General features: G+C 45.0%; 1 protein-coding gene across 1 annotated transcript; it reads left to right on the forward strand.

The window, feature by feature from the left end:
* Positions 1 to 3,238: 3,238 nt before the first annotated feature.
* Positions 3,239 to 21,550, forward strand: OVGP1 (oviductal glycoprotein 1). The gene is given in 11 exon segments (XM_081219989.1): positions 3,239 to 3,732; positions 3,944 to 6,916; positions 10,969 to 11,173; positions 13,853 to 14,018; positions 14,502 to 14,626; positions 15,915 to 16,023; positions 16,124 to 16,309; positions 17,798 to 17,854; positions 17,858 to 17,914; positions 19,121 to 19,256; positions 20,249 to 21,550. Coding segments are annotated over 10 exon segments (1,560 nt in total). The 5' UTR covers positions 3,239 to 3,732; positions 3,944 to 6,864; the 3' UTR covers positions 20,716 to 21,550.
* The last annotated feature ends 1,123 nt before the right edge of the window (positions 21,551 to 22,673 follow it).

Here is a 22,673-nt window from a genome sequence, read left to right on the forward strand (position 1 = left end):
TGTGCAACCACCATCCATCATCCCAAGTTGAAACTTTGTACTCATTAAACAATAACTCTCCTTCTCCAAGACCTTGGCAACCACCATTCTACTTTCAGGTCTATGAATTTGACTATTCTAGGTACCTCTATGAGTGGACTATGTGTCTGGCTTATCATTTGATTTCATAAGGTGTTGACTTGCTCCTCAAAGTGTGATCTGTGCACCAGCAGCATTGGCATCACCTAGAACTTGTTAGAGGGGCAGAATGTTCAGACCTCCTAAGTCAGAGTTTATATTTTCACAACTTCCCCAGTGACTCCTGCATGTTAAAGTTTGAGAAGCATTGGCTTTATCTACTGAGAATTCTAGATGGGTCAGGAACCAGGCAGGGAAGTCACCAGCCATTCAAGAGTGAGCAGCTGTGGTGTATCAGAAGCTTTTGGGCATTGTGGTGTGTGGTAGTGAGCAAGACAGACATGGTCAGTCCATACTTCGGCAGCTTAGTCTAGAGAGAGAGACAGGAAGGAAATAATGTTTTAGTGCTAGCCAAAAGAAATAAAGATTGCTAAAGAGAAGGATGATAGCCAGTCATGAAGAAGTGGTAAATCTTCCCTGATGAAGTGACATTTGGATTGAGTCCTAAAGGTTGGATGTGAGTTAGCTGATGCTTGGGGCTGGGGAAGAATTCCAGATGGAAGTGACAGTGTGAGAGTCCTGCTGTGGAAGGAGCTTAGAGCTTCCTAGAGGAGGTCACTGCAGCAGGGCTAAATATGGGGGTGGGGGTGCAGGAAAAAAGGAGATGAGATTGGTTGCTGCTGGATGGTGGGTGCTGTGAGCCATGCTGAAGATCTCAAACAGCAAAGTAAGTGTTGGATGTGCTTTTGAAATGGATTCCATTGATGTGCTTTGGAGGGGAGACTATGGGAGCTTAAAGGGGCCTAGGTTTTGTTTTGTTTTTTTCTTTGACCTAAGCTACCAGGGTGTAGGCAGCTGAACTAGGCTTGGCCATTTGGCTACTCCCATCTAGGACTTAAATCTGGAGGCAGTGCAGCAAAGATTCAAAGAATGGGTATCTGGCAATGACGAGTGACAGCCCAGTGGCGGCAGCACCAGTCCCACCAGTGGAACTTTCTAACCAGACTTTCCATGGCAGGACCCTGGCAGTCTTTTTTTTTTTTTTTTTTTTTTTTAATATAAGTAGTCTTTCTTGGATCCTGACTGTGTTTTAAGACTGATTCTTGATACCGAGTTGTATGAGCTGTTTATAAATTTTGGAAATTAACTCCTTATAGGTCATATCATTTGCGAGTATTTTCTCCCATTCAGTAAGATGTCCTTTCATTTTGTTGATGGTTTCCTTTGCTGTGCAAAAGCTTTTAAGTTTGATTAGGTCCCCTTTGTTTAATTTTGCTTTTATTTATTTTGCCTTAAGAGACAGATCTAAAAATATATTGTTATTTATGTCAAAGAGTGTTCTGCCTGAGTTCTCTTCTAGGAGTTTTATGGTTTCAAGTCTCACATTTAGGTCTTTAATCCATTTTGAGTTTATTTTTGTATATGGTGTTAGAGAATGTTGTAATTTCATTCTTTTACATGTAGCTGTCCAGTTTTCCCAGCACCACTTATTGAAGAGACTGTCTTTTTTCCATTGTATATTCTTGCCTCCTTTGTTATAGATTAATTGACAATAAGTGTGTGGGTTTATTTCTGGGATCTCTATCCTGTTCCATTGATTTTTGTGTCTGTTTTTTGTGCCAATACCATACTGTTATGATTAACATAGCTTCGTAGTCAAGCTTTGTAGTATGATTGTGCTGAACACTTGAATTAAGGGAGTGTGATACCTCCAGTGCAGTTCTTTTTCCTCAAGGTTGCTTCGGCAATTTGCGGTCATTTGTGGTTCCATATAGATTTTAGGATTATTTGTTTTAGGTCCGTGAAAAATGTCATTGGTATTTCGATAGGTATTGCATTAAATTTGTAGATTGCTTTGGGTAGTATGGACATTTTAACAATGTTAATTCTTCCAATCCAAGAACATGCGATATCTTTCCATTTCTTTGTATCATTTTCAAATTCCTTCATCAGTGTTTTATAGCTTTCAGAGTATATGTCTTTCACATACTTGGTTAAGTTTATTCCTAGGTATTTTTTTATTTTTGATGTGATTCTAAATGAGATTGTTTCCTTAATTTCTCTTTCTCATAGTTCATTATTACAAAGAACCCAATTAAAAAATGGCAGAAGGCCTGAATAGACATTTGTACAAAGAAGATATATAGATGGCCAACAGACACGTGAAAAACTGCTCAACATCACTAATCATCAGAGAAATGCGAATCAAAACCACGAGATACCACCTCACACCTGTTAGAATGGCTATCACCAAAAAGTCTACAAATAACAAATGTTGGTGAGGGTGTGGAGGAAAGGGAACCCTAGTACACTGTCGGTGAGATTGTGAATTGATGCAGCCACTATGGAAAACAGTATGCAGGTTTCTCAAAAAACTAAAAATAGAACTACCGTATGATCCAGCAATTCCACTCCTGGGTATGTATCTGAAGAAAACAAAAACACTAATTTGAGAAGAATCTTGCACTCTATGATCATAGCAGCATTATTTACAATAGCCAAGGTATGGAAGCAACTTAAGTGTCCATCAACAGATGAATGGGTAAAGAAGATGTGATGTACATACATACAATGGAATATTATTGAGCCATAAAATGAAATTCTGCCATTTACAACAATGTGGATGGACCTAGAGAGTATTATGCTTAGTGACATAAATCAGACATAAAAATAAATACTCTATTATCACTTATATGTGGAATCTAAAAAATAAAACAAGTGAATGTATATAACAAAACAGAAACAGACTTGCAGGTACAAAGAACAAACTAGTGGTTACCAGTGCAGAGGAGGAAGGGAGGGAGAGGTGAGATAGGGGTATGGGATTAACAGACACAAAATACTATGTATAAAATAAGTAACCAACGGGTATACTGTACAGCACAGGGACATATAGCCATTCTTTTGTAATAACTTTAAATGGAGTTTATAAAAATAATGAATCACTGTGTTGTACACCTGAAACTAATATAATATTATAAATCAACTGTACCTCAATTAAAAACAACAGACTGATTCTACAACATGCCCATTGATTCTCAGTTGCCTTACAGGCTTTCCTTTGAATTCCTGTTTTGATTGATTTAACCAGAGCTGGTGTCTGTTGTTTGCAACCTCACCACCCTGACAATTACTGTCTTGGTCAGTGGGGAAAATGCTGCATGTTCTGTGAGGTTGGAAGTGAATAGAAGCTGTTGTCAGAGTTACGGGAATCTTCCTGCAAGGTCATCACTGTCATCAGGAATAACAGCCCCTCTTCGTTGATTTCTATGACGGGTATTTTCTGTCTTGTTCTGACCCTGCTCTGCTGACTCCACCCCCGCCCCCTTCCCCAAGAGTCTTTCTGGGCCCCATCCACTCTCATGTGCCACCAAAGGTTGGGCAGCTGCTCATTACTGTATACTTTAATAACAGTGTAGCAGGTGCAGTTGGCTGTCTAATAACTATTCTGCCTCCTTCCTCCATATTTACCAACAGGACTTTGATTTTGTTCAGGTATGGGTGGCCATGTCCTTTAGAGAAGAAACACATCAAGACCTTGGGTCCTGGATGATTGTGCTGAACACCTGAATTAAGCAGTGCTGATTAAGCCACCTCTTTTGGATTTCTTTTAATGTGAGTTAATAAGTTTTAATTTTGATTAAATTGCTTCTAGTTGAGTTTTCTGTTGCACCTAACAAATGCAAATAGTTAATAGTGCATTATATTTTTGAGTATTTACCTTTTAAACACTCTACTTACAGTAATACTTTTAATCATCTGGATACTCTGAAAGGTAATTATTACTATTTTTGTTATATTCATTCATTTTTTGTTTGTTTTTTAGATTCCACATGTAAGTGAAAACATACAGTATTAATCTTTCCTTATCTCACTTCACTAAGCATAATACCCTCCAGGTCCATCCATGTTGTTGCAGATGGCAACATTCCATTTTTTTTGATGGGAGAGTAACATTCCATTGTACGTATATACCGCATCTTCTTTATCCATTCATCAGTTGATGGACACTTAGGTTGCTTCCAAATCATGGCTATTGTAAATAATGCTGCTATGAACATTGGGGTGCATGTATTTTTGTCAAATTAGTGTTTTCATTTTCTTTAGATACATACCCAGGAGTGGAATTGTTGGATCATATGGTAGTTCTATTTTTTTATTTATTTATTTTTTTTGTGGTACGCAGGCCTCTCACTGTTATGGCCTCTCCTGTTGTGGAGCACAGGCTCCAGACTCGCAGGCTCAGTGGCCATGGCTCATGGGCCCAGCTGCTCCGCGGCATGTGGGATCTTCCCAGACTGGGCACGAACCCGCATCCCCTGCATCGGCAGGCGGACTCTCAACCACTGCACCACCAGGGAAGCCTGGTAGTTCTATTTTTAATTTTGTGAACAGCCTCCATACCGTTTTTCCTGGTGGCTGTACTAATTTACATTCCCACCAAAAGTGTACTAGGGTTCCCTTTTCTCCATATCCTTGCCAACATTTATTATTGTTGTCTTTTTGGTGATAGCCATTCTGACTGAGGTGATATCTCATTGTGGTTTTGATTTGCGTTTCCCTGATGATTAGCAGTGTTGAGCATCTTTTCATGTGCCTGTTGGCCATCTGTATGTCTTCTTTGGAAAAATGTCTATTGAGGTCTTCACCCATTTTTTTAATTGAGTTGTTTGTTTTTTGATATTGAATTGGCTGAATTTTTTGTATATTTTTGAATTTACTCCCTGGTCAGACATATCACTTGCAAATCTCTCTCCCATTCAGTAGGTTGTCTTTTCTGAAACATAATTATTAATATTTTAATGTTATAGGTGGGAAAACAGGCTCATAAAGATTAAGCAACATGATCCAAGATTATATAGTCTGTCAGTCAGGGTCCTAAGGAAAACAGGTGGTACACTCAAGATAATTTGAGGAGGGTTTATTGACAAAGAGACTAACTACAGAGTTTTGGGAGTGGTGTAGGGGAATCATAGAGCTAGTATAGGAAGCCAGGGCTAGAAAAGTGGAGCTGTTACAGGGAGAGGTTACCTGAAACTGGAAGAAGAGATAGACAGGTCGAGCAGTCTTCCTTGAGAGGAACAGTGAACCTCGAAGGAGGGTTATGGTCATCTTGATGTGACTTCACAGGGAGTGATCCCTAGGGGAATAAACACCCTGACCTTACTCTCCTTCCTCCCTCTACTCTTCTGCCAGGCAGAGCCCACTGAGCTATTGGATGTAGTCCAAACAGACTAACTTGCAAGGGCAGAGAGCAAGGTGGGGAAGGATGGGGAGGTAGAGGGACAATTGGAAAATATCTGTTGTGGTCCAGGCTGTTTGCCCCTTACTGTCCTCTCTTGTCTGAAATGCAGGTCAAATGTCGTGACCTCAACACAAGAGATACCCAAAGTTCCATCAGCTATTTATCATCATGGGATGATGTTCATTTGTTCATACTTTCACTTTAAACCTAAACAATTAGCCATCAACAGTGCCCTCATATAAAGTAACAGGAGGGAAATGGGAAGATAAAAACAAGTAATATAATATATAGCTGTTACAATCCCTGCTCCTATAACTGGACCCAATGCCAGTTACCTCTTTCTAAGCCAGAGTGTGCTCCTTGGCTGTGCTTTTCCTTAGCTCATTCATTCCAAAGACAGACTATTTAATTATGGGTTCTGGGGCTACAAAGATAAATCAATCACTTATCCTCACTAAAAGAGCTCACTTTGCAATAGTTGAAACAGTTGTTTAATTTTAAATCTAGGGTAATAAGGGGTGAGTATATATGTGATCTCAGGTTTGTGATGGCATTAAAAGAACAAGAACAATAATGAAAGCAGCTCTGCTTTAACTGGGGTTTTTTTCACCCTTGGGATCATTAATTATCAATAATGGATAATTCTTTGCTGTTGGAGGCTGTCTTGTGCCTTGTAGGGTGTTTAGCACCATCCCTATCTTCTACCCACTAGGTACTAGTAGCACCCCTGTCCCCATCATGACAAGCAAAAATGTCTCCAGACATTGCCAAGTGTCCCATGGGGGTGATTTATTGCCCAGTAGAAAACCACTGGCTTAAAAGGTAAAGAAAGAGGTCATTGCATGGATGTGCAATAACATATTTATCTGTCTCCAAGTAATGGTCATTTAGTTAGTTGGGAATTCTCTTTTTTGTTGTTGTTACAAATAAACCTGCAGTGAACATACTTTCTTTGTGTACTTGGGCAGATATGTCTGCATGGCAGGTTTCTAAAAGTGAAGTTGCTGGGTTATAGGATGTGTTTAGGATTGTGATGTTCTCAAAATGACTTCTAAGGAGATTGAATAAACAGTGTTACCTTTACTGGTTTATTAAAATATTCTTTTTTGAATTGCCTCAAGTTTTACACTTAAGTAATATCTAAGAAATCATGGGGTTTTTGGATAATTACATTTTATAACACACATTAAAATAAACACATAAATATTATAATTTAAAAATCCTAATGTACAACCCCAAATCATCTTTTATATTAAATATTGGGAAACAATGCTCTAGTCTATCTCCTTCATTTTAGAGATGTGGTAAAGCTATTTCAAGTTTACACTGATCTGGAGTCAACACTCTTTGTGTTCTTATGTTATTCAACCAATTGCTTTTGTTCGAGTCATACTTCTCCAATTCTTCCACATGAGAATCATGAAAAATTTGGTCAAATGCTTTGTTAAACCCACAGCCCTTCACGTCTGTGATCTTGCCTTCATCTAGTTGAGTGTTGTAGAATGTGGAAGAGGTTGTGCTGCAGTGGGGATTTCTTCAGCAAGCCAACTAAAGGTATTGTATGTGCCTTTTCTCATTTCGTGAGAACAGGCTGAGCATTAGGAAGGAGTGTTTTCCAAGTATCTGGGTGGGTGTGTGAAAATACAAAGCAACGGTTGTACTTTTGACAGCAGGAACCCAAGGAGGAGGATTGGGAGTGAACAGTGCGACATGGCGCAGTGATTTTCAACCTGACCCTCACTCAGCATTTCACTATTCATCATCTCCTACACACAGAGGCTTAGTTGCCAATTCTTTGGCACAGTCATCCCTGAATGAAGCAGAGGTCACTCCTGGGCATCCGTTGTTATATCTTGCCGTTCTTCTCAGCATCATTAGTCACTTTTGAATGTATGGAAGAGGGAGGTCTGGGATCCAGCCTTGCCCACTACAGCAGATTAGGAGCCCAGAACACTGAGCCAGGTACAGATGAAGGAGGTTCGGTTGGCAGGCAGATTTGACCCTGTGATGGGTACAGCATGAACAGCTAGTGCCCTTGGCAGGAGTCTGGGTGGAAGGGCACAAACCTTGTGGGAAATCTCAGTGATGTGGTATCTGGGGAGCAGGAGGTAGGGTGAAGGGGGGCTTAGAAGCAGAGAGAAGCAGGCGTTCACATCAGGGTGGTCTTAAAAGACAGGCAGTAAGGCCCCAGGAGCCTGGCAAGAATGAGTCAGGACCCAGGCCCTAGGAACCAACTGTGGTGCCTACAGTTATAAACCAGGAAGAGAAATCAAAGCAGAGACCCAGAAACAAGATTTAAGGCACATGGGCTGGGAATTGGGAAACAAGTAAGAGCTTGGTCACTAGAGTTAAAAACCGCACCAGGGGTAATCTACCAATGGTGCAAGATGTTGCCAAATCTAATCCAGCACTGCATTTATGAGGCTTAAGTATATCCTGATTCTGATTAATATTAGCTGAAGGTATGGAGGGTGGCATTGAACATGCAGGTGAGACCTAATGATAGTACAGAGCAGGAATTGGATCTCAAGATTGTTTGGAAACAAAACTCATGTACTTCACTCTGCACTGGCTCTGAGGAGTGTGATCCATGTGTTCACTAAACTAGAAGCTCCTTGAGCAGAAACTGTGTCTTCATCACCACATACCTAGGGTGCCTATCAGGGCCTGGCCTGTGCTGAGTGAATATTCATTGAATACATAAAGGAAGGCAAAGAGGGCTGAACGAATGGAGACACAGCCTCTGTTGGGTGGGGTATTCTCTGGCTTTCCCAAGTTTCAGGGAAATATCCTTGCCCTAAACATTCTATACCAACTTATTCTTATTCCATGATATCCAAGCAACCTGCTGGTACAAAGTAAACTTTCCTAGTTTCTTCATATTGGAAATGAAGTGACTTCAACCACTAGTCCTTGTTACTTCCCAGTGTCATTTATTATATTGATATCTGGTTAGCACCTCAGTGGCATGTGGATTAAGTGAGCTATGTAAGTCTCCAAGAGGATGGGCATAGTGGATACACTGAGAACATCCAGTTTCTGGTCCCCCCTGATTGAGGTTCACACCCTGATATATGGGACCTACTCATGATCTGAGAGCCTCTATAGCAGAAAAGAAAACTGGTAGATCATGAAAACACTGGAGTATAGATCTATGTTATTTATCCTTCATATTATTGTTGTATTTTTTAAAAATTGGCTCCCAGGTGTCCAAAATTGGGTTCATTATATTCCTTAGGTTCATGACACGTCTCATGACAGTGTCACCATTGGCTCATATACTGGCTCAAACATTGTTGACTCATACAAAAATTCAGATTTTTATTTATTTATTTATTTTGTGCGGTACGCGGGCCTCTCACTGCTGTGGCCTCTCCCACTGTGGAGCACAGGCTCTGGACGCGCAGGCCCAGCGGCCATGGCTCACGGGCCCAGCCACTCCACGGCACGTGGGATCCTCCCGGACTGGGGCACGAACCCTCGTCCCCTGCATCGGCAGGCGGACTCTCAACCACTGCCCCACCAGGGAAGCCTTCAAAATTCAGATTTTTGTCTTCTCTTGAGAAATTGAAGAATCCTCCAAAAGATTGGTTCTATTTCACTGCAAGGCAAAAATTAGTGGCTACTCAGAGTTCTGTCCCTGTTCATACCAATCTCTCTTGTCTCTGATAAGAGAAGTTGAAGTGTATTACTGGGCTTGAACTGTTATTCTAATCAAGTGGAAAGTAAACTATTCTCTTGCGTCCACTTCACCGATTTACATTACCTGCCTGTCAGCATTTGAGTTTGAGAACCCTGCTCCGGGAGGAAACTCCTGTGCCATCCCTAATCACTACTACCATTCACCGAGCCCTTACTATAGGCAAAGCACTGAACTAACAGTTTTTCACACATTATCTCTTTATTCATGTAAAACCCTATGAGGTAAGTTCAAGTGTTATCTCCGTTTTACAGGTGTGGAAACTGAAGCTCAAAGAGCTAAATAACTGCCCAAGATGATAAAACTTCTAATTTTTGACACTGGGATTCAAACTTTGGCCTGCCTGAGTCCATAGCTGGGCCTTTTTAAAAAATATATTTATTGGAGTATAATTGCTTTACAATGGTGTGTTAGTTTCTGCTTTATAACAAATCAGTTCTACATATACATATGTTCCCGGGCCTTTTTAACTTTACATTACACAGCTTTTCTAACCACTAATCTTATAACAATAGAATTACTGCTGCCCTTCAGTGTTTCTTCCTCATACTCAGTCCACGTGGGGCTGAATTCCAGAAAGAGGGGCTGAGTACCACCCTGCCCTCGCCAGGGCCCATGGTGGACACCCACTCTGTGCCAGTGTGAGAGGGAGTTGTTGCTTTGTTGGATCTGAGAGCTATAGCTCTGCTGGGCGGGAGGACAGGAGATGCTGGGGTCACTGTGACTCTGGGGCAGCTGCCCATTAATCACTGTTCCTGGTTTTGTGTGTGTTTAGCTGGGCTATCCCAGTGCTGTCCCAGGGTCATACCTGGGGAAGTGCATATAAAGGGGCTCGAGGTCTAGACCTGCAGCTCTCAGACCACGGAGATGGGGAAGCTGTTGCTTTGCGTTGGTGAGTGTGGTGGGTCCCAGCCCCACAATGTCTCTTAGTTCAGGAGGTGCCAGGCTTCATAAGCTCATTGTCTCTGGTTCCTGGGAAGCATCCTGCGACTCGGGGCCCTGGATTAGGTAGAGGTGGGACAGGACACAGTGAAGGGCCAGAGGGGCCCAGGGAGGAGTGATCAGAGCAGTGGTTGTGTTCTGGCTGCACATTAAACATTTTTATGCCTGGCTTCCACCTCAGACCAGTTCATTCAGAATCTCTGGGGGAGGAGCCAGGATATCACTACTTTTAAATTAGCATCCAGGGTTGAGAACCATTGACCTAGAGCTTTTGCTGGGACTTCTAAATGTCATGGTTGTCCCTGTGCAAAGCATGTGTGTATACGTATGGTGTTTATTGAAGTGGAAAGGAGATTAGATAGATCTGGCTTCACCTGCTCAGTGTAGAGAAGAGGAAAGAGGGAAGGGTGTGTGTGTCTCCATTTGCTTGAGTTGGTGGGTGCACTCAGAACTGGAGGGTGTGCTGGGGTGTGTCACTTCGGGTGTGCCTGTGAATCTGCGTGTGATTCCTCCTTTGTGTCCTGCAGGGCTGGTTCTTGTGCTGAAACACCACAGTGGTAAGGACCCTGTGTGGTCCTCTCCAGAGCCAGGGAGAGTGTCCACCTGAGAAGTGCTCCATGTCGAGTGCGCCTGCAACCCCGCCCTACCCTGGCTCTGTGTCAGGGATCACTGACCCAATGCAGTTCAGCAGAGGATTTTCAGTCACCTGCTGTTTGGCTCACTCCTTGTGCCAGGATCCAGACTCGAGGATCCATTCTGACCAGGGTTTCACAAGGCATTCTTCCCCCTGCCCCGGGGGACCCCAGCAGTGGGGGAGGGACCTGCCTTCAGTGTAGCTTTGGGGTGTGAGTTGGGGGGTGTTACAGTGGCCTTGCCTCTGAAACTGTGTCCACGCTGCTCTGTGGAAGCTGAGCTCCATCCCCACCTTGCTTTCTGCCAACAAATGCCTGCTCTCCCCTGCCAGGTTCTGCCCACAAACTGGTGTGTTATTTCACCAACTGGGCATTTACGAGGGCCAACCCTGCTTCGATCCTGCCCCGGGACCTGGACCCCTTTCTCTGCACCCACCTGGTATTTGCCTTTGCCTCAATGAACAATAATCAGATTGTTCCTAAGGATCCCCAGGACGAGAAAATCCTCTACCCAGAGTTCAACAAGCTCAAGGAGAGGTGTGTTCACTTTGGATGTGGGGTTGTATTTTACAAATAGAAGAGAGTTAATCCTTTTCTCCTGTGAGTCATAAACTTTCCTCTGATTCTTGTGTCCTAGCCTCCTGTCCAGGGCGCTCCGGAGCTTCCCTGCCTTGGGAGCTCCCCACTGACCAGCACTCTGAGCTCGTCCTTGCCTCCTTGCCTTCGTGGCTGCTGTGGCCCCTGCTTGGAATGGCCTCCTCTCTCTTCTCTGCCTGGCATCCCCCAACTCACTCTTCAAGCCCCGTGTTGAGGATTCTATGTGTTAATGCTGTTGAAGTGCTTCAGAGAGGGCTGTGCATCACAAATGCTTCACAAATGCTAGTGTCTGTATTACCACGTATCACCTGCAAATGAGCCCCCCAAGGGAAGGACCAATGTCTGTGATATCATTGTTCACCAGTGGCTGGGTCAGTGCCCGGCAGAGAGCTGGTGCTCCCTCCCCAGGACTCCTGGGCTCTCCTGCCCCGGGGGTGGTCTGTCACTGCATGATGGTTATAGAAGGGTGGGGGAAATCCATGTCACTAGACTACAAGCTCTGGAGAGGAGAGCAGGGAGCCTGTCCACTGTTCACTGCTGTATCTCAAGCACCTAAAGCAGTCAGTGGCAAATAATAATTGCTCAGTAAACATTTGTTGATGAAGAAAGTGAGTGAAGAGAAATTTTAGGCTGCCTTTTCTTTTCCTTTTTATGGGACTGTCATGGGAGCGGGGAGTTTAGGGGTCTTTGGACAGCCTGGGGGTTCCTGGGTGTGATGACCTTTGTGTGGGCTGGTTGTTCTCCCTCTTTTCCTTCTTCCCTTCTTGGGTTCTGCTGGGCTCTGCTCTTTTCTCCCTTAGGTTCCCCCACCCGTCTCCCCCTTTCCGTTCCTGTCCCCCCATCCCCCCTGCATGCCACAGTTCCCCAAATGAATGAATGAGAACCCAGCTCACAGACTCTGTCCTGCATCACAGGAACAGGGAGTTGAACACACTGCCGTCCGTCGGGGGTGGAGCTTCGGCTCATCGAGGCGAGCCTGTGCTGTCAGGCCTTCGCTCTGGGGTGGGGGAGTGTATGGGGGAGGAGCAGGCAGGCCGGAGGTGAAGAGAGTGGGGAGCCAGCTGGGCCATGGGGAGACACGCTAGTACTCCCCCAAGTCCTGACCTGGCCCTGGACTCCAGGGTCCCCTGACCTCTCCTCTATGGTGAGTGAGGGGAGACAAGGCGGGTCCAGGAGGTGGTGAGAAAGGGGCTGGGGGGAAATGAGGGGCAAAATGGGGTGCTCACAGTTGTCCCCTCAATGCTTCAGAAGAGGCAGGGCTTTTGCCTCAGAGAGGGGAGGAGTCTTGTTTGGGACACGGGTAAACCCCAAGCCTCCCAGGCCCTGGGTTTCCTCGCTTTATAAATGGAGCCAGTGGCATCAACCTGAAAGGATGGGAGGAAAGAAAGTGATATAAACAAGATGCTCAGCTGAGCACCTGGGCACATGGTCTGTGTCCAGTGCATGGTGGCTACTCTGCGTTACCCTCCACTAGGCAGTGTGGTGGTGACAAACTGCCTTCATGTTCTCTGAAGAAACTTGTCCCCTATTTCATGGCTGAGGCCAAGGGTAGAGAGTTGCCTCCCTTCCTGCCTTAGAGGAAGGAGCTGTAGGACAGGGACACCTGGAGGCCTGAGAGTGGGGGAATGTGAGGAAGCACCTGGCCCAGAACCCAGGAGCAATGCAGGGAGGATGCAGGGAGCTGGGTGAGAACCGGCTCTGCCTGACCCCAGGCCTCGCCTCTCCCTGGGCCACGACTTCTTGAACATTCGCTGTGTACCGACGCTGGCCAGAGGCTTTGCATGCGTTATCTCATGGTTACTTGGGAGAGGCTTACAAAGTGGCTGTTTACATTCTAAATTTGCAGAGAAAAGCAAGAGTGCGAGCTTAAGAAACTTACCATATTTCACACAGGTGACCATGAGAGATCGCCCAGCTATGGGTGGAAACCAGATAATGGAACTAGGCCTGCCTAAGTCTGAATCTGGTTAATTTTCTAATCATTGCACTCAGGACTAGTCCCAAATTGCTTAAAGTTCAACTCTGATAAGTTACAAGTTTTCCAATAGTGTCTTTACTATGGGAGAGAAAACACTAGAAAAAATAGAAAACAATCAAACAGCCAAAGAACAAAAGAGCAAAGAGTACAGAACCCTTAGAGCATGGCCCTCTTGTGCCACGTTAGCTCAGAGATCTTTCTGGAAATGCTGGCCCTTGGCTCATGTTCCCTCCCTTAATCTGTTCGGGCAGAGCAAGTCAGTGCCAGGACAGGGTGTCAGGACTGAGCTGTTACCCACGAGGAAACAGCAGAGGGACAGTGCCTGGCTAGGGGCGGACCATGTTTTCAGAGGCCAAGCTGGCCTGAGCCTGCACTCTCCACCCCAGGCTGTGTGCTTGTTTCCATCTGGCAGGGGAAGTTGTGGTTTGCAAATCCTCCCTGGAGCCTGAAGTCCCCATTCCTGGGTATTGGAGCCCCATGCTGGGATGGGCTTTAAGAGGCTCTGAGAGTTTCAGTGACCTGCCTTCCTTTCCTCAGTCACATTCACTGTGCCCTCCACGGGGTGCGAACCAAGGGGTCTTGTAAGCGAGGCTGCGGTTGTGCAGAAAACACTCCTGGCCTCACCTCTGGTCTCCCTGCAGGTTCACCACGATGCTGTCCACATTCGCCAACCGGCAGAAGTTTGTCAATTCAGTGATAGCCCTCCTGAGGACACATGGCTTTGATGGTCTGGACCTCTTCTTCTTGTACCCTGGACTCAGAGGCAGCCCCAGGCATGACCGCTGGACCTTTGTATTCTTACTTGAAGTAAGGCCAGCCTGGCAGCTCCCGAATCCAGAAATGATTCTACTTTGATCATACCTGGGCTCAGGGCACAGGGGAAGCCTAAGGCCGGGGACAAGGGCAAGACAGTGGTAACAGAAGGTTGTTTACTGCCATCACCTGCAGGTGTTGGACAAAGAGCTGCCTAGCAAGGGCCCTATGGCGGCTCTTTCTCTCTGTCACATCCGGGCCTTGGCCCAGCCCTCCAGCCTGAGTGATGCCTTCTCTGTGCAGCTCCTGGACTCTCTCAGGTGGGCTGTCTGAACTCTGCTCCTGGGCCTGCCGCCAGCCTTCTGTTCAGTGACTTACCACGTTGGCTCACGTTGCCTTTCTCACGAGCCTGTGGGCAGGGCCTGTGTCTGACTCTCCTGGCTCAAGGGGCTCCGTAAATAAAGGTTTCTTGGATGAGTCTTGTTTTCCCAGACTCTGCTGTGTCTGGTTCTCGCATCTGCCTCTCTTTGTTCCCAGGAGGTCCTGCTTGCTGTCAGGAAGGAGGCGCAGCTCACCACGCGTCCAAGGCTGCTGCTCTCCGCTGCTGTCTCTGGGGACCCCCGTGTCATCCAAAAAGCATATGATGTGCACCTTCTGGGAAGGTGAGTGGGTGCTGCCTTGGTGGGCAGGACATTGGAGGGAAGGAGACATCTCAAGCTCAGAACCCCAGAGGTGCCCAAGCACTGTCCTTGAGCTTTCCAAGTTCCTGCCCTGCTATAAGTGCACCTTTGGGAGGTGGGCTGATCAGGAGCATAGGTGGGGACAAGGATTATTCCATTATATTCTGAGCTTTCCTTAGGAGATCAGAGGGAGGTGATGTGGTACCAGTCCGCACCACAGCATCCTCTTGGGTAGAGGTCTGTATCGCCTATCGCTGGGTCTCTAGGAGAAGAATCCAGGAGTCTGGCCTCTGCTGTCCCAGAGTCCCCTTAGACATACACTGCGTGCCAGATGGCTGGTGTCATAGAGCTGGATTAATTACCAACTACTGCCACTGAAACAAAAATAGGAATGCCCAGTCAGGCCCAGTTTTCAGAGCACAGGTCTTCATGCAAAAGTTACAAAATCAGGCAAAGAGAGCTCCTAACTTTCTGGACAGCTCTGGACTAATTTTCTCAAAGCTCAAGAATCGGGTATTTACAGATGTGATAACTGAGGCAGATGCAGAACACAAGAAATCACACGCAATTTTTGCATGTGATTACACTTAGGGAGAGTGGTTCCATGGTGGCAGGAAAGGTGAGAGACATAGTGGGGCACAATTGGCTAGTGTTGGTCTTACAGCCAGGCAGGATTGAGTGAGACCACCTTCACCTAGCTGGGTCACCTTAGACAAATTAGATAATGGTCTGAGTTTCAATTTCTTCATTTTAAAATGGAGACAATTGTAGTACTTAGGGCATTGGACAGATTCAAATTAAATTAGATAATCCACGTTAACCTGTACACCTGTGACCTGGTCAGGCTCAATTACACTTTGTCATTGGGAAAGCTTTCTGGAAGAGATGGGTTTCAATGGTTCCTATAATGGTAGAAGGACAGAAGTTTTTTCAGGCTGTGGGTCAGAACTGCTTACACATGACGATTTATGCAGATCTCTGTTGCACTTGTATCAGCCTGAATGCCTTTGTTTTCTGTTCTGACCCCTGCTCACTCCCTTGGATACTCTCAGCATGGCATAGGTCCTGATGCACCACTGTCCCTAACCAGCTGTGTGTTCCAGGGGCAGCCTCTCAAGTGGAGGGCACAGCTTGGGCAGTCCCCACAGGCAGAAATGACAGGGAAGTTGAGTGCCCAATTTACAGCTAGTTAGCTAGTCATTGTTGTGATGATCGGACTTGGAAATCTAGCTAGCACAATCTTCATATCTCCTCTTCCTGCCCCTTACAGACTACTGGATTTCATCAGTGTCTTGTCTTATGGCTTACATGGAAGCTGGGAAAAGTTCACAGGACACAATAGCCTGCTGTTCTCTATGCCCAAGGACCCCAAATCTTCGGTAAGAAAGAGAAAGCTCTCATGTGGCCCAAAAATCTGTCCCTGAGTCAGGCCATTGGCTCCTAGTAAGAAGGAGGGGTTTGTGTTCTTCCTACCTGCAGGCATATGCCATGAACTACTGGCGAAAGCTTGGGACAGCACCTGAGAAGTTCCTTATGGGGCTCCCCACCTATGGACGTACTTTTCGCCTCCTCAAAGCCTCTAAGAATGAGTTGTGGGCAGAAGCTGTGGGACCAGCATCTCCAGGGAAGTACACCAAGCAAGCTGGCTTCTTGGCTTATTATGAGGTGACAGGAATGGGGAGCTCTGTCTATTAGTTAGGGCTCCCACACCCCAGCCCAGGGCAAGAGCAAGGACAGGGAGAAAAGCAAGAGTGAGGGCTAGAGACAGGACAAGGAGGTGGTTTACTGGGGCAAGGGAAACCCACTCTCTGGGATATTCTCTGTTTCTTCTGGGGAAGTTATTTGAGTCCTTTGTTAGAGGTGAGGGACTAGGTGGAGTCTGAATGGAGGGGGACAGATATTTTACCCCTTAGAAGAATCTTAAAAGATATCTAAGTCAATCCTGACTTAATACCAAATACCCCTCACCCAGCTTCAATCAATAACCACTCATGGCCAATCTTGTTTCTTCTCTGCTCCCTGAATCGCTCCCTCCCACTACTAGATGATTTTGAAGTAATTCAAGACATCTCCCATCAGAGATTCTTTCTCCTCTACCCTAATTCCACTCCCTAATCCCCATCTCAGCAAAGCTTACTGTTGACTGAAGGAAAGAGACATGGACCCAAGGGATGTGAAACAAAAGAGAAGACAGTAAGGGGCACCGAGTGTGTGGCTATATTACCTGGGAAGGTCTTATGGCACAGGTGGATTTTGAGCAGATCTTTGAAGCACAGGTAGAGTCCTGATGGGCAGGAATGACAAGATGGGAAGGACCTCCTAGGCAGAGAACAGCAGGCACATAGACATAGGTGTGTAGGGGTGCCAGGGGGTGAGCTGTGTCTTTACCTGAGGTAGTAGTGGAGGTGCTGGTGTCTCTCCAATCTCTATTCTGTGCTGGCTTCTTAGAGATGTTTTCCTGCTGGTCCAATGAAGCATGGTTATGAGTGATAACATAATTGAAGGAGTGTTCTTGAAGGACATTATGGGTCAAAGAAATTTTGGTAGACTAAACTTTTAATTTCAAAAAAAAAAAAACAAACCTTACACATTAACTTCTGCAGCCCAACTTGAACACATCTACGTCTTTGCAGCCTATGGTCTCCAGATCAGGGAGGGGTACCCAGTCCACACTCAGTGCTTCTTTGATTGTAATAACCTAGTTCTCCCTGCCTTTGAGACCTTTATATTTATTATAGATTCGAAAGTTAGTTTGATAACTACCTAGATGGGGCAGTTTATGTTGGTTTTAATGAACAGAGGAGATACTTGTTCATGAAACTTCTTTGAAAAAGATGCAGGTTTGGTCCAGAGTCAAGTTTGTTACTGTGGTAGTTTGGTATTGACATTATTTACCAAACCCTGGTTTGGTTACTTAAGGATGTCAGCCACTCCTGGTTCTCTCTGTTTTTCCATCATGGATGTCAGAGGAAGGAATGTGCAGTAGTAGGAATTTTGCAGGATAGAGAGAAGGTCCTTTGTGAGTGGCTTCCCCACCCCCTCTTTGGTCTACCTTCTTCTCACTCCCTGGTGAGGGATTCTTGGGTTCTTTATACTTACTGGTGCTTCCCTCCATGGCACTTCACAGAAGTGACCTGGTGATCTTCTTGGCAGATTTGCTCCTTCATCTGGAGAGCGAAGGAGCGCTGGATTGATGATCAGTATGTCCCATAGGCCTACAAGGGGAAGGAGTGGGTTGGCTATGATGATGCCGTCAGCTTCAGTTACAAGGTGAGACCTTGTTCCTTTCTTGCTCCAGCACAGAGTTTCCCTCTGCTTCCATGAGGCCTTTGTCTGTACAGTGTGTGAGTGTATGTGTGTGTGTACCTGTAAAACTGGGAGGTTAACTTGGTGTCTGTAAGTAGAAAAAAATCGCAGAATCTTCAGTTTCAAACTTAACAATTATGGGGTTCATTCTTATTTTACATTTGGGAAAAGTAAAGCCCAGAGGGAGCCAACTGATTTGGCCTCGGAGCCGTTTGGATATGACAGATTGTACCTTTTCCATCAGCCTTACAGGAAACACTCATAAAGTAGTAATAAAACCTGGCTTCAAGGCTAAACATCTGCCTTTTAGTTAGATCTGAAGTTTAAAAAACCATGGATAAAAGCCTTTATTTTCGTATATGTGTAAAGTGTACAATATTATCTGCTCTATTCCTCCTTTCTAACATCGCTACGGTATAAGGTACGTTGATGTGATTTTTTTAAAAATAAAGCAATATCTATCATTTAATATGATGATAGAGGTGATTAGCAGGCTGGGGAGCCAGACAGTATTTAACATTTATGAACTTTTACTATGTGCAAAGCATCGCTCCAAATATTTTACGTGTAGGAATTTAAAAATTGTTTTTCAAATCGTGGCAAAATATATACAACATAAAAGTCACCATTTTACCCATTTTGTTACAGTTCAGTAGCATTAAGGACACTCACACTGTTGTGTAACTATCGCCCTTATCCATCTCAGAACTTTCTTGTCTTCCCAAACTGAAACTCCACACCCATTAAACAACTGCCCATTCCTCCCTCACACAGCTCCCGCTAATCCCAGCTCTACCTTCCACCTCCATGAATTTAACTACTCTAAGTACTTCTATGAGTGGAATCATAGTATTTGTCTTTTTGTAACTGGCTTATTTCACTTACCATAATGTCTTCCAATTCCATCCATGTTGTAACATGTGCATGTAGAAGTTCTTTGGATCCTAAAAATGTTGGAAATGTTATTATCCATTTTTTTTTTACACATGAGGCAACTAAGACACATAGCTTTATGTAACTTTTTTCAAGATCCCATACCTAATAAGCAGTAGAGGCTAGGTTCAAATACAGACCACATGCCTAACCATCCTGCCATATTGCCTTCTGAGAGCCCATCTGTTTTTGCCATTGTACCTAGTACAGTGGGTTGCCTGACTACTTCTTTTTCAGGCATTTTTCATAATGAGAGAGCATTTTGGGGGAGGCATGGTGTGGACATTGGACCTAGATGACGTCAGGGGCATCTTCTGTGGAACTGGCCCTTTCCCCCTTGTCTACACATTGAATAATCTCCTGGTGAAGGCTGGTGAGTAGCTATGACCTGGAAACTGGGGTTGGCTGTTGCACACCCAGCTACTGGTGAGTGCTTTCTGTTAGATCTAAAGGCTTTGGTGAGGCAACATGACACTGAAAGAGGAGAATAAGCTTTGATGCCACACTAGTCTGCTTTCTAATCTTGGTTTGAATGCATGCTCTATTTGACCTCTGTGAGCTTTGTTTTCCCCATCTACAAAATGGGAGTAATCCTTATACTCAGGACATTTTACAAACTAAATGAGATATGGAATGAAAACATGCTGGCTCATAGTGAACACAATATATGTTAGTTTATTTCTCTATTTCTTTTTCCTGTTTTCATGGGACAAGAGCCAGAAAAGGAAATTAGGTTTCTTTTTGATATCTCTTTGATAGTAGAGACTGCCTTGGCAGTTAGGAGATGGAACCTGGCATGCTAGAGCTGCAACAATCTTGGAGATGGTCTATATTATAACCCTCATTTTGTGAGGAGACTAGGGCTCAGAAAGATAATACAGCCAATCAGGGGTGGAAATGGGACTCCAACCCAGTTCTTTACAGCATGCTATCGAGAGCAGCTTCTTGCCCTCAGCATTGTTCCTGGTGCCTCCCACAATGGGGGACTCAAAAGGGTTCTCCTTGAGGATTCCACAAGTAAGAAATAGGCTTTGGGGGCAAGGTCTTACTCAAGGTGCAAAGGTCAAATCAAGGGCTTAAGCATATAGAGAACTGGCAGACTCGTCCTTGGGGTTATTCACCAGAAGTGTAACAGACCCACTGAGTGCCCATGGGTCCCTGGGATCATGTTAACATGATGAGGTAGGGGAGCAGGGCTTCTATGTGTTGAGATTTTGTCTATGTCCTCAAGTGGCTGCATTAGGAAATCCTCCAATTCTGTTTTGGGAGCAGGTACTTCAGCCCTGGAGTAGGTCTAGTCCTGCCAGTAATAGGATGGAAATGAAGGGGGTAGGAATCTCAACCTTTTCTGATGATTTCCTCTAGAGTTCAGTTCAACTCCTCCACCAGAATTTTGGCTCTCAACTGCTGTGAATTCTTCAAGAATTGGCCCAGAAAGGCTGACTGTGATCAAGGATTTGACCACTGATTTGGGGATCTTGCCCCCAGGAGGAGAGGCTGTGGCCACTGAGACCCATAGAAAGTCTGAAACTATGACCACAGTCCCCAGAGGGGGGCTTGTGACCCCTACAAGGGAAACTCTGTCCTTTGGAAAACACCCCCTAGCTCCAGAATGGAAGACTGAAACCTCTGGAGAGGAGACCATGACCCCTGTGGGCCACCAGGCTGTGACCCCTGGAGGGATAACTGTGGCTCCTATGCATCTTCAGACTGGAGAGAAAATCATGCCCCCAAGAAGGAAGGCTGAAGCCCCTGAGAAGATGACCATCCCCTCAGGAAAGATGACAGTCACCCCTTCTGGGCAGACTGAGACTCTTGAGAGGAGAATTTGACTTCTGAGGTGGACCCTGAACCCCTGGTGGGTTACTTTGGTCTTCACACAGAAGCTGAAAACTGGATGCTGCTCTCTGGTCCTGTCATCTCACCCCCAGGACACACTCCTCTTGCTTTTGACAATCCCTTTGTTCCCACTGATGGAATCATTCCTCTGATGACTCAGTAACCCTTCCAATGAGTCCTCTCTCTCTAAAGAAAGAAAATCCAGAAAATTCTGCTGTGGACCGAGGATCCTAAGATCTGTTGTTGACAGAAACTGGGGAAAGTCCTTGCCTTTTCTTCTAGGTCCCCTGACAGAAGCTGCCTGTGCCCAGCCATTCATAAACCATTCTTGGGGCAAAGCAGGCCCCAGGCCACACTGAGTTAATCTCTTTTCTGTTGAATAAACTGGAAGCATAAGAATTCATTTGAGTTCTCTGAAGTTCTTTTCTTGAAATGACCTGTGCTAGCCAGTTGTCAGCTTCTCCCTTTCAAGGTCACTTTCCTCTCCTGTTATTTTTGGAAAGAGGGAGTTTGTGTCTAGCCCATGCTGATGTGGATTCCAGTGTCCATTATGTGCTTCCCTCTCTGCCATGAACAACTGCTGACTTCACTGTTGGTCAGAGCCAGAATCTCCTCTAGAGAAGTTTTCCATACTCCCCAAGGGGGCTGAGAGGAGGAGGGTGTTGTGCCTTCCAATTATATTCCCTACTTTGTAAAGTCTTAGTTGGCTCTGAAAAAACACCCCCACCTATTCTCTCCATAAGAAGTGGTGGAGGGGGAGACAAAATCATTATCTTTTGTGTTACCTGCAAACTTCTCTTAGGTTTCCTCCAGAAACACCAGTTCCTATACTACACACTGAAGTCCACCTACAGAGTATTTTCTTGGGCATGATTGACCCTCATAGTCAATATAGACACAGGACCAATTTCTAGCCCCCCTTTTCTGGGAAACAGTGATGCTAGTGAGTGTCAGATCTACCGCCAATATTACCTTTTCGTTTGGAAGTGCAGCCTCCAAGACTTTAAGGTAAGGGTCCCATTAAAGTACCTGTGGGAGCAGGCACCTATCACAAATGATTAAAGCATGTATAGTCTGTATCCACACATATGTGGGCACATGTCCCCGGGACCATGTTGCCACACCATAAATCCCAAATCAGTTAAGCTGCAAAACAAACCAACCTCAAAACTTAGTGGCTTACAAAACAGCTATTTATTTAGCTCATAGATCTAAAATTTGGTAATTTACGCTGTGTTCAATTAGGTGGGGTTTTTTTTGGGGGGGGAAGTATTATTACTTTTTTAAAATTGAAAAACCAGGTCGTTTTTATGGTTTGAACTGGTCTTGGCTGGAATGACTCAGGCATCTTCAGTCAGCTAGTGGGTTGGGTTGGGGTGGGCTGGTTTGTCATGGCCTCAGCTGGGCTGACTGAGGTCTCTTTGCATGAGAACTTGCATTCTTCAACTGGCTAGTTTACATGGTTGTGGTCTCATTGTTACTAGAAAGCCAGAGAGAAATCTCCAATAGACAATTAATTTTTAAGTCTCTGCTTGAATCTTATTTACTGTTGTTCCATTGGCCGAAGCAAGTCAAATGACCAAACCCAGAGTTAGAATGGTAGGGAATTATCCAAGTGGATACAGGGAGGCAAAAATAAATTGGAGGATATTACCGCAGTAACCTACCATACAAGCTCAATATTCCTGTGTTTAAGAGAAGCTAAACTTAACGGGTGTGTGTGTGTGTGTGTGTGTGTGCACGTGCTTTGACAGCGCAATTGGATTAAAGGGTTCCATGTTCGTATTAAGGTTTGATGGAATAGAGGTGGGTTGTCATTTCATTCTGGACACCGGATTATCTTGTTTCTTCTTCTACTTTTTGTATAAACCCTATACTCATCTCCTTAAAGGTTAGGGCTTATATATTTAATTGGTCTTTCTTATAGTATAGAAAAGAGATAGAGGTGGAG

This window comes from Mesoplodon bidens (genome assembly GCF_964165515.1).
Source record: "Mesoplodon bidens genome assembly, chromosome: 2".
Classification (NCBI taxonomy): domain Eukaryota; kingdom Metazoa; phylum Chordata; class Mammalia; order Artiodactyla; family Ziphiidae; genus Mesoplodon; species Mesoplodon bidens.